The sequence below is a fragment of the Diaporthe amygdali genome (assembly GCF_026229845.1).
Source record: "Diaporthe amygdali strain CAA958 chromosome Unknown NODE_7_length_1459731_cov_64_868725, whole genome shotgun sequence".
Lineage (NCBI taxonomy): Eukaryota > Fungi > Ascomycota > Sordariomycetes > Diaporthales > Diaporthaceae > Diaporthe > Diaporthe amygdali.
The window spans coordinates 1,105,703-1,120,146 of NW_026517027.1; the positions used below are offsets into that span (position 1 = coordinate 1,105,703).

Sequence of the window (14,444 nt, forward strand, 5' to 3'; positions counted from 1 at the left end):
TGGTCCTCAAATGTGACCAATTCCTTTCTCTCCCTGTGAACGCCGGTTGAATGCTGTGTGAATGACCTCGCTCCGGAAAATGGGACGGGAAAAAATGGAATCGTGGCGCACGTGGTTTTCTTTTTCTTGTTTTTTTGTGTCGTGACAGGTCGTAATCATTATAGGCTCGCGCCAGCCCTAACCAACCGTCTACCTTACTCGATACTCAGCCTCGTGATGCCATCGTTGGTGTCCACCATGCCCTGGAAACCAATTCGGCCCTTAGCCCGCGCCTTATCGCCGTTGCCGTTGCCGTTCCCGCTCCCGCTGGTCTCGCTGTTGGGCGTGTCGTTCCTCCCGCCGCGGTCGCCGCCGCCCCCGTTGCTGCCAGGCCTGGAGCCCCACGGCGCGTGCTGCATCGGGCTTTGCATGATGGGCGAGCCCTGGACACTCATGCCCGGCGATACGGCGCGGCGCTTGAAGCTCACCGGGTCGAGGTCGTCGTCTCGCCGGCGCTTCGTCAGCCGGCGCGTCACGTCCGCGACCGAGGGTGGCGGCGGCTGCTCGGTCGTCGGCATGGAGGATGACCCGCTGGGCTGTGGGGTATCGTTCCCTGAGCTTGGTGTCGTATTCATGGGGAACATGAAGCCGCCGTTGCCCCCCGCGGCCCCAGAGTTCGCGAATGGAGAATCCATATTCATGTCGTCGAGGCTCATCCCAGACGAGGACCCGCGCGGTGCACCTAGGGGTGGTGGAGTCGTCCTTGTGCCGCCCATGCTGCTCGTCTCGGAGAAGTTCTCCCAGAACCCCTTTCCTTTGGAATTCCTGTGAGCCTGTTGCTTGAAGCTGCTCGAGAGGCCCAGCGCATTCGAGTCCACCATCATGGCGTCTTCGGAGGCATCCTCTAGCGAGTCTTGAATTGGCAAGTTTGGGCTAGACTGCGTCGTAGCAGCTACCGACGCGGGCTGTGGAGTTTGGCGGGGAGGCTCGAAGTCTATGTCCTCGCGCACTTGGCGGATGACCTCTGATTCGCGTCTAAACTCGGACTCCACCGGTGCGCCCTCCTCGGCAAGTGCAGCTTTTATGCGGGCGAAGTTCTTAGATTTTGGCTGTCCTCGTGTTAGTGGGTTGGGAATTGGTAGCAGCTACGCGAGCATTGAAGAGAGGGCCGCTTACAAGCAGGTTGCTCCGCCGGGTCACGGCGCGCCTCACGACCCTATTCTGAGGATCGGCGCCGGGCCCCAGCACACCATCGACATTGACTCCTCCTGTCTTAGGGCTGTCTTCACTGTCACTGCCTGCAATATTCAACTGATTGGCCGCCCAACTGATGCTTTCACGGCGTGCATGGGATGAACTCATTTCTTTCGCCATGTTGCCATAAGGGACTGGGTTCGTAGGAGGGGACTTGGAGAGGACGGTAGCTGCCGATGGCGTCGGAGGGCAGCCCATTCCAAAAAGGCCGCGGTCTTTCTTCTTTGGCTGTTTGCGAGGCCGTTGTCGCTGTTGGAAAGACAGGAGGCTGTTGACAGCTGGCGACCCCGCCCCGGCTGGCCAACCAGAGCCTGCTTGTGACGACGCAGGTGGGTTGCTCTTAAGAACTTGGGGCGTCATCAGGTAGGGCTCGTCCATGTCCTCGTCCATGATGTCGTCCTCGTCGGAGCTTGTTGAGGAGTCGGAGACTATGTTGGCGGCGCTGCCCAGGGAGCTGGAAATGTGAAAGCGCTCGTGGTTGCCCATCATAGACCAGAGTGAGTTGGAGGTTTGCTCTGGTGCCCCGAAATCGCCAGGTCTCCTACTTGGTATGTTCATGGCCCTTCCTCCAACTGTAGGGGAGGAGTCGGGCGAGGACTGCTCTGCGATGGTGGTATGGTGGAGGCTGGTGGCGGCTCGAGAGAAGTCGAGGCCTCTGGATCGTCGAGGGAGGATATTGGTGGGCGAGGAGTAGATCTGGGAGTGGTCGAGCTTGGGAGACAATGGGGCGGGCTTTGAGCCGAGTGGAACGGGAGGTTGTTGCTGCTGCTGCTGATGCTGTAGCTGCTGCAGCTGTTGTTGGGACGGAGGGGTAGAAGCTTGCGGTGGCATCTGCAAGGAGAGGCCGCGCATAGGGAATTCTGACCGGTGAGGAGTCACAGGAGGGGCGAGGGGTACAGAGGGGGAGGTCGAGCTGGAGAAGGAGTCGCGCAGAGGTAACGAGATGGTGCTGTCGTCCTTGGAGGTCCGCCGAGCTGCGTCGGCGAGCTGTGCCGGGGTGAACTTCTGAGGGGTGCGGCCGCCGTCCGACAGCGAGCGCATGTGGTGCCTCCCGCCCGGAGTCCTGCCGACCGTGACTTCTTCGGGGCCGACATCAGCGTCGACGTCGCCGTCACCGTCGGCCTCGTCTCCCATATCCATCACGGCGACCTCGTCATACTCCAAAACGGGGGTGTGCGGCAGGTGAGGCCGGTGGGCCATGCCGGGCCGGAACGGGATGGGGGATACGGCTCAAAGCGTGTCAGAGCCCCTCTTTGCGAGAACCAAGGACTGTATATCCGGGATTGTGCTGGCGCCGCCTGGGATGAGGTGTGGTGGGTGGAATTGGCAGTCTTTTTGGTGGTGTTACAGATATGTCCGCATTGTCCCCCAGGGGAAGTGAATTTTACATCACTAGGAGAAAGTCCGAGGAATACTGAGCAGAAAGACTAGGCTAGATATTTGGTTCACAAGAGAGAAGTAGATAGTCGAGTGGCTAGAGAGTGCTAGTCCCCTGCAGGCCGACTAATCGGTCGCAGTGGGGATGGAGATGGAGACGTAGACGCGCGATGGAGAGGTGATGAGGAGAAAGCACAGCCCAACTCCCGGTGCCGAGATGCGCTGGCCAATGGCTCGGCCGGGTCCCAATATCTCCTCTCCCCGTCCCAGCCCCTGCCCTGCACGCCCTGGTCCTGGTCCTGATCCTGGCCTGCAGTGGTCAAGGCTAAGAATCAGATTGGACCCTGCATTTCATGTCATCACCTTGTATGATGTCTGTTTATCTGCCTCCATCCCAAAGTTCTGAACATGTATATCATGCAGACAAGCTATGACAAGGCATACATATGTACACAGAATAATATCATATCCCAGATATCCTCAGGCTTGGAAGTCATTGGAGGCTGCTCAATGTCGAAGCTCAATGGATGATGCCAGCCTTTGAATGCGATGTAACCCGGCTGAATGTGTCTTGTCAGATCTTGTTAGCATGTCCTGATGATGAACTCATCTCACTGTACAACTGTCAGTTCTCATCTACATTCATGCGGAAGTAGCTGGATTCTTTTCCCCTGGATTAGCTGCACTCAAAACAGTCCCGGAGACATGGCAATCTGTTGGGGCAGCGGCCGTGCGAGCCCAGGTCTCACCATCATGGAGCCAGAAAGCTTGAGAAGTTAGTCTTGAGAAGGTAGTCTGTCCTCTAGTCACTGCGCGGCTCAGTTTACCAAAAACACAAGCAAGCACTTGAGCCTCACCCTCATCCCTTCTCACACAAGTGTTGCAAGTCAGTTGGTCGTCACTCGGAACAGTGTGCACGTGTGTGTACTCCCACACACAGCATCATGCGGAGGACGGTGAGTGCTCCAGCCTGGGTCAGAGTAAGCCCAACGGCGGCCTACTACTCGTACCCTCAGATCAAAGCATACCAGAACCCAGCACGCGTCAGGCAGGGCCCGCTGGTCGTCATGAATCCTGATCCGGGCTCCGAGGCGGAAAAGGTCCGCGATGAGGCGGTTCGCGAGCTGGAGAGAGAAGACGGCCCAATCAACAAGATTGACTCCAACAACTGCGCGGCAGGATCCGAAGCTGTCCCACAAGGAAAAGCTGGGGTGATGGCAAGTCAAAAACATTCGCAGATGCTACCCGTGTCCGTGTAGGCAGGGTTGAGTCACCCGTGGTGTCTTGGGAGCAGAAGTCGCCATGACACGGTCGATTCCTCCCATGACCAGACAGCTGGCCGATTGACCAGATCATATGGGTAAGTGTTCATCCGAGAGATCAGTTGGTGTGTGTTGTTCCTTTTGTTTTTCCAGCTCAGCTATGAACAGTGTTGCGAGTGGAAAACCCCTGCTCTCATTCCGGCGGGCGCCTCCCCCCCAATCATCACAAGCTTGGCCCCCCTCCTATCGTCCACGGGTCGTCTATCAGTCTATCGATAAGCCCCACGGGCGGGTGCCCCACCAGAAAGTCCCCTGTACCCCGCCATTCAATGCGTCGAACTTCTCATCAAAGTTGTTAGAGACGCTTTGGTTGACAAAATTATTGCCTCCGCTAACCGGACAGACATCTCGTCGTCAACAGCCACATTCCACGCCGAGGTTCCACAACTGCAACCCAGAAGATGTCTTTCGACACGTACCAGACGCCTCTGGGCTCCAGATATGCCTCCAAGGAGATGCTTCAGCTCTTCTCGGCCCGCTCTCGGGCCAGTACCTGGCGCCAACTCTGGCTGTGGCTGGCCGAGGCAGAGCAGGAGCTGGGAATCGACCAGATCACTCCCGAGGCCATTGAGCAGCTGCGTGCCAATCTCATCATGAGCGACGAAGCTTTTGAAGTCGCCAAGGAGGAGGAGAAGCGTCGCCGCCACGATGTCATGTATTAAACCCTTCCCTACTTTCGTCTTGCTGTGGTTATTTCAGGCGTTCCCGAGGAGTTGTTCACAGGCCCAGATTCCCTGGGGAGATCTCTTTAAAATCAGCACTTTGCAAAAGCACTGCTCTGATAAAAGACAGCTCATGAGTGCTCCTCATCTCTCATCACGAACATCAATTCCACCCGTCGCTACGCCTGAGAAGGGAAGTTGCGCTGATAAAAAGGACAGGGCTCACGTCCATGCCTATGGTCAAGATGCGCCCGCCGCTGCTGGCATCATCCATCTGGGCGCCACAAGTTGCTTCGTGACGGACAATGCCGAGCTCATTTTCATACAGAAGGGACTCAAGCTGCTTCTCCCCCGTCTTGCCAAGGTCATTTCAAACCTCAGCCAATTTGCCCTGAAGTACAAGGACATGCCCACCCTCGCCTACACCCACTACCAGGCCGCACAACCCCACACCGTCGGCAAGAGGGCTGCCCAGTGGACCCAGGATCTGTTGTTGGATCTCCGCAACCTCACCCGCACTCTTGAGGATCTCGAGTTCCGAGGTACGCCCTACGACAGCCAAGCGGCATTCTGCATCTCTTACGAGGAATCCAGCAACTAATATCACGAGATAGGTGCCATGGGCACGACTGGAACGCAGGCTTCTTTCATGGAGATCTTCCATGGGGACGGTGACAAGATTGACCGCCTCAACGAGATTCTCTGCGAGAAGGCCGGCTTCCCTTCCACCTACTCCGTCTCCACCCAGACATATACCCGCAAGGTCGACCTGAATGTCGCTCAGGCTCTCGCAGGCCTTGGAGCAACCGCTCAGCGAATCTGCACTGATATTCGCCATCTGGCTAACCTGAAGGAGATCGAGGAGTATGTATTTCCTGTAAAAACTCTCCATCAGTCGTACTTGATTGGAGAAAAACAGTACTCTCATGGGACATCAGGACACAATTTACTAACAGGAAATTGAATAGGCCTTTCGAGAAGGACCAAATCGGTAAGACTGTTGTAAACTTGAATGGACTTCTGACATAATTATCCCCAGGCTGTCGCCCAGCTTTGTCCCGTAGCCTCACTCGGGCCCGCCCAGGTCTCAGACAGAAACCCCCTGATTCCCGTAAATTTGCCCTTCTAGCATCTAACTCCAGTTTCTACAGGATCCTCTGCCATGGCGTACAAGAGAAATCCTATGCGATCTGAACGCATTTGCTCTCTCGGCCGCAAGCTCGGCACCATTTCCACGCCTTTTGTGGAGACATACACAACTCAATGGTTCGAGCGGACCCTGGATGACTCTGCCGTAAGTGAACAAGACTGCATTAGCTTTTCAGGAGACGTCGAGCGCAAACTCTTTATGATCACAAACCAAGACTACCACGTCTCATGGCTGTTCAGTGTGTGTAAAGGGATATCATGTACTGACACCATCAGATCCGTCGAATTGATATACCCGAGGCCTTCCTTTTGGCGGACGCCATCCTGCTCAGCATGGACAACGTCACCAACGGCCTCGTCGTCTACCCCGCTGTCGTCCGCGCCAACCTGATGAAGGAGCTCCCCTTCATGGCGACCGAGAACATCATCATGAAGATGGTCGCCAAGGGCGCCTCGCGCCAGGAGTGCCACGAGGAGATCCGCGTCCTCAGCCACCAGGCCTCTCAGGTCGTCAAGGGCGAGGGCAAGCCCAACGACCTGATCGAGCGTATCCGCAACGCCGCCTACTTCGCGCCCGTCCACGACATCCTCGACGAGGTCCTCGACCCGGCCCTTTACGTCGGTCGCTCCGCCGTCATCGTCGAGCGCTTCGTCGCCAAGGCGCAGCAGGCTATCACCCCTTATGCTGAATACCTTGGCAAGGCTGAGACTGCCCAGCTGTCTGTATAAGAGAAGACAAATAGCTCCGAAAATTGTACATGGGAGAGTGGATGTCCTTGTACGAGCTCATCTCCGGCGTTCTGGAGGGAAAATGTCGTATAGGAAATAGATCTTCAAAATACATGCATGCAATTAGGCCACATCGAAAAACCAACAGTTGATAAACGAGCTTAAGCTCGGTGTCCGCTCTGCGGCCAGAGTTCGTGTAAAATAACAAGAATAAAAGTGGCTTTTTCTTTTAAAAAGTTTCTCTAGGGTAACATCCCATAAGGGGTAACTTCTTCTCGGATAATTCTTGTAGGATAGGCCCCTGTGGGATACGTTCCTGCTAAATAACCGTCTAATACGGGGAAGAAGCTACCCAGAGTTTTCCCACGACGGGTTGAGATTTTTGAGACTGTGACGGTATTGTCCCTAGGCCAATAGTGTATTTAATATCTTCGCGGGATTGAGAATGTTCGCTGGACTTGGAGAAAAATGCAGGCAATGTGCTTACGGTTGAACGTATGAACATGAGCTGTGATAAAGCATTAAATTTTGGAAATACGATTGCTCTCTATCTTATCCAAGCTGGCAAAGTGCCATACTATTCTAGTTCTTGGTACCAAAAGCCTTGTCAAATCCAACCAGGGAGAAGCGGTAGTGCACCTTGTTCTCCTTGACCCGCTCCACGGCCTCCTTGCATCCCTTCTCAGAGATATCAATCTTCTCAACCCACGGCCGGATATTGTTGTCCGCCGCCAGCTTCAGCATCGCATCCATCTCCTGGTGGTTGCCAAGGTGGCTGCCAGTCAACTTAGCAGCGTTGCCCGCAAAGTTAAATGCCATCAACTCGGGCAGTGGCTTGTCTGGCAGGCCGACCATGTGGAACTCGCCGCCGACGCGCAGAGTCGACAGGTACGTCTGCAAGTCGAACGTGTGCGTCATGTCGGAGCAATTGAGGATGAAGTCGAACGTGAATGCCCACGGCTCGGCCCAGTCCTTCTTCGTCGTCACTATCGCCTCCTTGGCGCCCAGCTTCTTGATGTCCTCGGCCTTGTCAGGCGAGTGCGTGAAGGCGTAGGTCTCCGCGCCCAGTGCCACGCTCCACTGGATGCCCAAGTGGCCCAGCCCGCCAATCCCGCACACGGCTACCTTCTTGCCCGGCCCGACGCCCGCGCGCACCAGCGGCGAGTACGTCGTGATACCCGCGCAGAGCAGCGGCGCTGCGTCTGCGGATGGCAGGGCATCCGGGATCTTGAAGGTGAAGTACTCGTGCGCGCGGATGTGCGAGGCGTAGCCGCCGTGGGCCTGGCCGCCGCCTGCTTCTTCCGGGTATTTAGAGTTGTATGTGTCCTTGAACGATTGTCAATTATTTTCTTCTTCAACAATCAGTGAGTGACCACTGGTCTCAAAACTTACCACCATGTGCGGGCAGTAGTTTTCGTTGGCATTCTTGCACTGCGGGCACTTCAGGCACGACCAGACCTGTGCGCCGACGCCGACGCGGTCGCCCTCCTTGATCTCTGACCTGACTGACTTGCCAACCTTGACGGCCTTGCCGACGACCTCGTGGCCGACGCACAAGGGGCCCTCGTAGTCGCCCCAGCCGCCAGTGATGGTGTGCACGTCTGAGCCGCACACACCACAGGCCTCGATCTGCACGTCGATATCGCTGTCCCCGAATGGCTTGGGCTTCAGATCCTGTTTCTTGAACTCATTCCACGTCTTGGGGCCCGCAACGCAGAAGCCCTCGAAAGTGTCTGGGTAACCCATTTTGAGATGTAATAGAACAGCGATTTCACGGTTTGTTGCTGTGGTAAGGTCACAAGATAGAGACAGGAGCTTTCTATACTGAGATTGACATAAAGACAGAGCCAGTAAAGAATATATACACTTGCCTTCGCACTCACCAGAAAGACTATTGGACTCGAACCGTTGGTCCTCGCCATGGTAAGGGCGATACGATGACGTCGAAGGCCTGTGTGGGAGAGTAGCGGGCGTTGACTCGGAGTTGCACACTTAATCCCATCTATGTGGGTGCGTTCCTCTAGGTCTGTTCATCTTGCCGCTTACAGCAGCCAGTGTTTAGACTGGTCTGAGCAGAGCGCAATAGTCTATGACGCTGGATATGGTACGAGAAAAGGACCGCGGCCAAAGAAGAAACACGTTGACGACGGAGGATGTAGTTATGACGGCTGGACCGTCCCGTCTAGTCCTGAGCCGTTTAGCACCAGCCGGACCAGATTGTCCGGTGCCGTTGGTATTTGCTGTGGTAAGTTGGTACTGTTAGAAAGCCTGGCTAGTAGACCAAGCATGGGATTTATTTGGAAATATCGATAAAATGAACATGGCCATGTGGTTAGCGCATGTTGGACGGAGATGGAGGAATGGAAGGAGTTTGGTCGATCGGAACATGCCGAGCTCGGCCGTTGCCCCTGTCCATGTCTCTCGGTTGACGTCACCACCGTTTTGGAGGGGTTCCTGCGATAAGATAGAAGCTCCAACAAAAGGAAGACCGCCCTCGAGGTACCTAGGAGAGCTCTTTTTGAGGGGTTACTTTCTTCCTGCAGCATCCAACAACGTATTGCAACCGGACAGACTTACCAATCCATCTAGATGAACTCTGTCCAAGCCTTGCAAAGATTGAGATTACAAGCTTCCCTCTTGACAAAATCAGCCGCCAAGCCAGGTGAATTGAGCTCTCACCTGTCCACAGCGATTGCATTGATAAGCCGGTATCCGATCTGACCCCTCTTTGTGAAGCTATCCTAGGAACGAAAGCAGCCCCGAGGCTATTCGCAACAATGGCAGCAGCTACAGATACCAAGAACTACAAACTCAACCACTCGATGTAAGTTTTGAGTTTCGGTGTGCCAAAGCGATTGGGCCATGATTCTGACAGGAACACCAATTCAGGATTCGGGTGAAGGACCCGAAGGAGTCAGGTACGTGACAGCGGTAGAGAGAACCCGCGCGAGGTCTTCTCCAACTGACAGCATGTCCTCGTTTCAGTCAAATTCTACGAGTTCTTGGGCATGAAGGTCATCAAGAAGGCGGAATTCCCCGAGGCCAAGTTTGATCTGTATTTCCTCGGCTACGACAGCCCCGGCGCAGTGTCCCACGGAAAACACGTTACCGACCGAGAGGGACTTATCGAGCTCACGCACAATTACGGAACCGAGAACGACAAAGACTACAAGGTCAATACTGGCAACGCAGAACCCCACCGTGGCTTTGGTCACACATGCATCAGTGTTGTAGGTGGCCAGTTCTCTTGGACTTTACTGTCTCTGTCCCTCATAACTGATCTTCATGCCAGGACAACATCCAAGCCGCCTGCCAACGACTCGAAGACGCCGGATACAAGTTTCAGAAGAAGCTTACAGATGGCCGCATGAAGCACATTGCTTTTGCGCTTGATCCCGACGGGTACTGGGTGGAAATTATTGGACGCAAGCCCATTGAAGAGACTGAGAGCATCAAGGAGACGGACGTCTCGACCTACCGCATGAACCACACCATGATCCGAGTCAAGGATGCAGAAAAGTCCTTGAAATTCTACCAAGAAGTTTTGGGCATGTCGCTCTTGCGTGAGGCAGGGAACCCGTCGGCTGGCTTCACATTGTATTTCCTGGGTTACCCGGGCGAGCAAGGCCTGCCAAAGGACGGCAAGACTGCTGACCGCGAGGGTCTACTGGAGCTGACGTGGAATCACGGCACAGAAAAAGATGAGAGCTTCAGCTACCACAATGGCAATGACCAGCCTCAGGGCTTTGGTCACATTTGCGTCACTGTTGACAAGGTCGACAAGGCGTGCGAGAGGCTGGAAAGCCTGAATGTCAACTGGAAGAAGCGGCTCACAGATGGGCGGATGAAGAATGTTGCTTTCGTCCTCGACCCAGACAACTACTGGGTCGAAATAGTCGAGAATGGTGACTTGTAGGAGGGGCGTCGCCATGGTCCTGCTCCACAGACTGCTTCATTCAGCCAGAGAAGCAACTCGCGACAAGCTGTCGTTTTTGTACATAACACGCTGCAATTCGGGTTACACAGACTGGAAACAGCTCTCAATGATGAGGCAATGTTCGCAAAGGACTTCCCTAGGCACAATCTCCCCAATCCGTTCCGCTTCCTCAGACATCGTCATCTTAACTGCCCCCTCCCCCCGCGACAGTCACCAGAACATCAGCCTGAAAGGCCCGGCCGCGTTTCAAAGGACCCTGAATTGCATTAGTTCCCCGTGGGGAACCCGGTCTAAGAAGCTGGGGGGCCGATCTGACAGGGCAATGAGGGGTCTCCACAGCCTCCATCCCCCAAAGCTTGCTTCCGCGGGCATGGGGGGCAATGCATCGATTGTCTCGGCCGCCGATTGAGTTGCGGGTGAAATGCACGCTCACGCCTTCCCACAGCTCCCTATAGGCCCCCTCACTTGGGACACGGCGACTTCCCTCGTCGCTCGCGGGGGCAGTGTTAGATGATGTTATTGCTCATCCGTGCACGGCGCTGAACGTGGCGTGCAGTAAGTTGAGGCTACAGTCGTCTCGTCCTTGAGGGCGGACTATTTCATTTTCGTTTCCATTTTTTCCTTTCTCATTCTTCCTTGGTTGCTTCTTCATGCCATTGGGCATTCAAGTGACCTGCCAACAAGCTGTCTGCCATCTTCTGCTTATACAAATCCATCTGAAGCTCCTTTATCAACAAGACCAACACAAACCATAACTCCGCCTGGAGCCCAAACACCACATCCATCAACACCAACCGCAAACCCACCATCACCATGGCCCCGTCCGCAACAGGCCACATGAACGGCGCCGTGCCCCGCATCCTCGTCCCGGAGAAGGTCTCGCCCGACGGGCTCTCGCTGCTGCAGGACGCCCACTTCGAGGTTGACGTGCGCCCCGGGCTCGCGCCCGACGACCTCCTGGCGCTCATCCCCTCGTACCACGCCCTCATCGTCCGCTCCGAGACCAAGGTCACGGCGCAGGTGCTCACGGCCGCGGCGAGGCTCCGCGTCGTGGCGCGCGCCGGTGTGGGCGTTGACAATATCGATGTGGAGGCTGCCACCGCGCAGGGCATCATCGTTGTCAACTCTCCCGCTGGCAACATCGTAGCTGCGGCGGAGCATACTATTGCGCTCCTCCTGGCTACGGCGCGGAATGTCGGGAGGGCGGACGCGGGCGTCAAGGTTGGGAAGTGGGAGCGGAGTAAGCTAGTAGGCGTCGAGGTGGCCCGGAAGGTGCTGGGGATCGTTGGGTTGGGAAAGGTTGGCATGAAAGTTGCTAGGATGGCCATTGGGCTGGGGATGAAGGTCGTGGGCGTTGACCCTTACATGAGTGCGGATGTTGCGAGGAAGAATGGGGTGGACATGGTGGGCTCGCTAGAGGAGATGCTGCCGGAGATCGACTTCCTGACGATTCACACGCCGTTGATCGCCAGCACCCTGAACTTATTGGGGGAGAAGGAGTTCCAGTCGATGAAAAAGACAGCCAGGGTGCTCAATGTCGCCAGGGGTGGGATCTACAACGAGGAGGCGCTCGTCAGGGCTCTGGACGAAGGGTGGATCGCCGGAGCGGGCATCGACGTCTTCACGAGCGAGCCGCCCAAGCCCGACTCCACGGCGGAGAAGCTCTCGCAGCACCCCAAGTGCGTCGCAACGCCTCACCTGGGTGCCTCGACCGTCGAGGCGCAGGAGAACGTCTCGCTGGATGTGTGCACACAAGTCGTCGAGATCCTGCGCGGCGGGCTCCCAACAGCAGCAGTCAATGCCCCGCTGATCCTGCCGGAGGAGTACCGCAAGCTGCAGCCGTACGTGCGGCTGGTGGAGCGGATGGGCGGGCTGTACACGCAGCACTTTGTAGGCCGGCGCGGCGGGATGATCGGCGGGCGGCGGTTCGAGCTGCGGTACCACGGCGAGCTGGCCGGCGTGTCCAACACGCGGCCGCTGTTCGCGGCGCTGGTGAAAGGGCTGACGAGCAGCATCAGCGACAGCGGCGGGCGCGACGTCAACATTGTCAACGCGAGCCTGATCGCCAAGGACAAGGGCATCGCCATCAGCGAGACGCACGCGCGCGAGGCCAGCGAGGAGATGGTGTACGCGTCGCTGGTAACGCTGCGGTCGTCGTCGTCGCAGGGCGGCGGCGAGGGCGAGGAGCAGCAGGTGATCGAGGGCTACGTGAGCGGGGCCGACGTGCAGATCAGCCGGCTGGACCGCTTCACGTGCAGCTTCGCGCCCGAGGGCACGCTGCTGGTGCTGCACAACTACGACGAGCCCGGGAAGGTGGGCAACGTGGGGATGATCCTGGGGCGGTTCGGCATCAACGTCACGTTCATGCAGGTGGCTGGGCTGGACAAGAAGGCGGTGCTGACGGTGGCTGGAGATGGTAATGCTGGGGTCAAGAAGAGGAAGGGCGGCAACGAGGCGCTGATGATTCTTGGAGTTGATGGGGACGTTACCAAGGAGGTGCTTGAGGACCTGGGCCGGTCTGAGGGCATCCTGGATGTCAACCTTGTGAGGCTTTAGGTGCTGGGTTGGTAGGGGGCATGTCGCTGTTGTCAGCGGGTTTCAACACCATTGTGAGTGGGCGTATCTTTAGATCTGGTCTTGGACTCAAGACGGTCATAGATAGAGGTGAGAGTGGCATCCTATTGTGTCTTCATGAGTGTCACAGCTTTCGTGAGGATTGCCTTGGCTGCAGGATCCTTCCTGTGCTTGGCACTCTCTTCTTGAATTCCGCTCGTATTGGCTCATGATCCCGTCACCGGTGATTCTTGCTCGCAATTTTCAACTCGGCGATGTAATATCGAAGACGAGAAAACACGGTGTAGCTGCAGTAGAGCGCTTGAATCGCGATGGTGGAGCAACGTGAGCAGATAAGGTGTACAAATTGTACTGTGTAGACCCCAGGCCAAGACACGGCATGGCACGGTGGGGGTGGCACGGCAGCACGGCTGATATAAGTGAGCACAAGACAAAGAACTAAATCAATCAATAAATCCATTTACACATGGTGCCATGCAGTCCATGGGTGGTGGTCAGCACTTCCAATCTCCAACACGCAGCATCCCGTCGAGCTTTGACATGGTTGACTCGAGCCTCATTTCGGGGCTGGATTTTGTCCAACGCAAACAATTGCACACGCAGATGCAAAATGCAGGTAGATGCACACATGCACAGGGCAGTGTAGCGATATCGCACAGAACCAAACGTCGCACGGGAAAAGAAAAAAAAGAATATGGATGGAGAAGAGGAATGAGACCCGTTGTTGTGGCCGTGTCTCGGCTGGTTGTCAGTCAGGCGATATCAATAGGTAGAGTATCCACAGATACACACACCGAGCAGCTAGCGACAGGGAAGACGAAGAGTCGACAAAGTCAATTCCAATCCCGCTAAAGCCGCTAAATAAACCACAGGCCAATCAGGGCATGTGGCCTGCAGACCAACTGGCGTCATCGTTCCTTAGGCCCCCTGGTCCCCTGTTCGTTGCCGCGGGTGTAGCGTCAACAGCTTTGGGAGCTGGGGAGCTCGGCGGTGGTGCGAACCTGCGAGGACAGGACAGAGAGAGACGGTGCACGACGGGTGGGGCTCTTTCCCCACCCACAAGCCGCAACTAAGGTGTAAAACGGCCAGAACGGGCACAGCAACCAGCAGCCCTTGCCCACATGCCCTGCATGCCCAGTTGCAGACCCACCAAACCGCCATGCCTCCCCCACAGACAGTTCAGCACATCGACCCAGCTCAGCTGTTGTGTTGCTTTGCTGTGAAGCCGTTCAGTGCCGTTGCAGCCTGTCCTGTCGCTTTGCACGGCAACCCACCTCACGGCACCCAGACTAATTAGTCTACTACTGTACAAGTCTTAGGCGCGGCCAAGCAAGGGTACCGTACCTAGGTAGGGTTCAAGCTGCGGGTCTTGGTGCAGGGACTCTGCTTATCACGCTACCTACCTACCTACCGTGCTCACACTCTGGGCTGCGCACGCGAGATATTTTCTCGAGCTACCTT

The 14,444-nt window shown here is 56.2% G+C and overlaps 5 protein-coding genes across 5 annotated transcripts; 3 read left to right on the forward strand and 2 right to left on the reverse strand.

The window, feature by feature from the left end:
• Positions 1-194: 194 nt before the first annotated feature.
• J7T55_013977 (uncharacterized protein) lies at positions 195-2,433 on the reverse strand (the record flags this gene model as incomplete). The annotated part of the gene is made up of 2 exons (XM_053140903.1): positions 195-1,088; positions 1,156-2,433. The coding sequence occupies 2 exons, from the start codon at positions 2,431-2,433 to the stop codon at positions 195-197; spliced, it is 2,172 nt and encodes a 723-aa protein (XP_052996313.1).
• A 1,121-nt stretch (positions 2,434-3,554) lies between these two features.
• Positions 3,555-6,472, forward strand: J7T55_013978 (adenylosuccinate lyase; the record flags this gene model as incomplete). The annotated part of the gene is made up of 8 exons (XM_053140904.1): positions 3,555-3,831; positions 3,946-3,970; positions 4,276-4,587; positions 4,814-5,136; positions 5,209-5,458; positions 5,563-5,585; positions 5,746-5,888; positions 6,020-6,472. The coding sequence occupies 8 exons, from the start codon at positions 3,555-3,557 to the stop codon at positions 6,470-6,472; spliced, it is 1,806 nt and encodes a 601-aa protein (XP_052996314.1).
• A 582-nt stretch (positions 6,473-7,054) lies between these two features.
• J7T55_013979 (nadp-dependent alcohol dehydrogenase 6) lies at positions 7,055-8,218 on the reverse strand (the record flags this gene model as incomplete). The annotated part of the gene is made up of 2 exons (XM_053140905.1): positions 7,055-7,798; positions 7,865-8,218. The coding sequence occupies 2 exons, from the start codon at positions 8,216-8,218 to the stop codon at positions 7,055-7,057; spliced, it is 1,098 nt and encodes a 365-aa protein (XP_052996315.1).
• Positions 8,219-9,249: 1,031 nt separating this feature from the next.
• On the forward strand, positions 9,250-10,388 carry J7T55_013980 (lactoylglutathione lyase; the record flags this gene model as incomplete). The annotated part of the gene is made up of 4 exons (XM_053140906.1): positions 9,250-9,296; positions 9,362-9,390; positions 9,458-9,702; positions 9,765-10,388. The coding sequence occupies 4 exons, from the start codon at positions 9,250-9,252 to the stop codon at positions 10,386-10,388; spliced, it is 945 nt and encodes a 314-aa protein (XP_052996316.1).
• An 834-nt stretch (positions 10,389-11,222) lies between these two features.
• J7T55_013981 (d-3-phosphoglycerate dehydrogenase) lies at positions 11,223-12,965 on the forward strand (the record flags this gene model as incomplete). Its single annotated transcript, XM_053140907.1, has 1 exon — positions 11,223-12,965. The coding sequence occupies one exon, from the start codon at positions 11,223-11,225 to the stop codon at positions 12,963-12,965; it is 1,743 nt and encodes a 580-aa protein (XP_052996317.1).
• Positions 12,966-14,444: the final 1,479 nt, after the last annotated feature.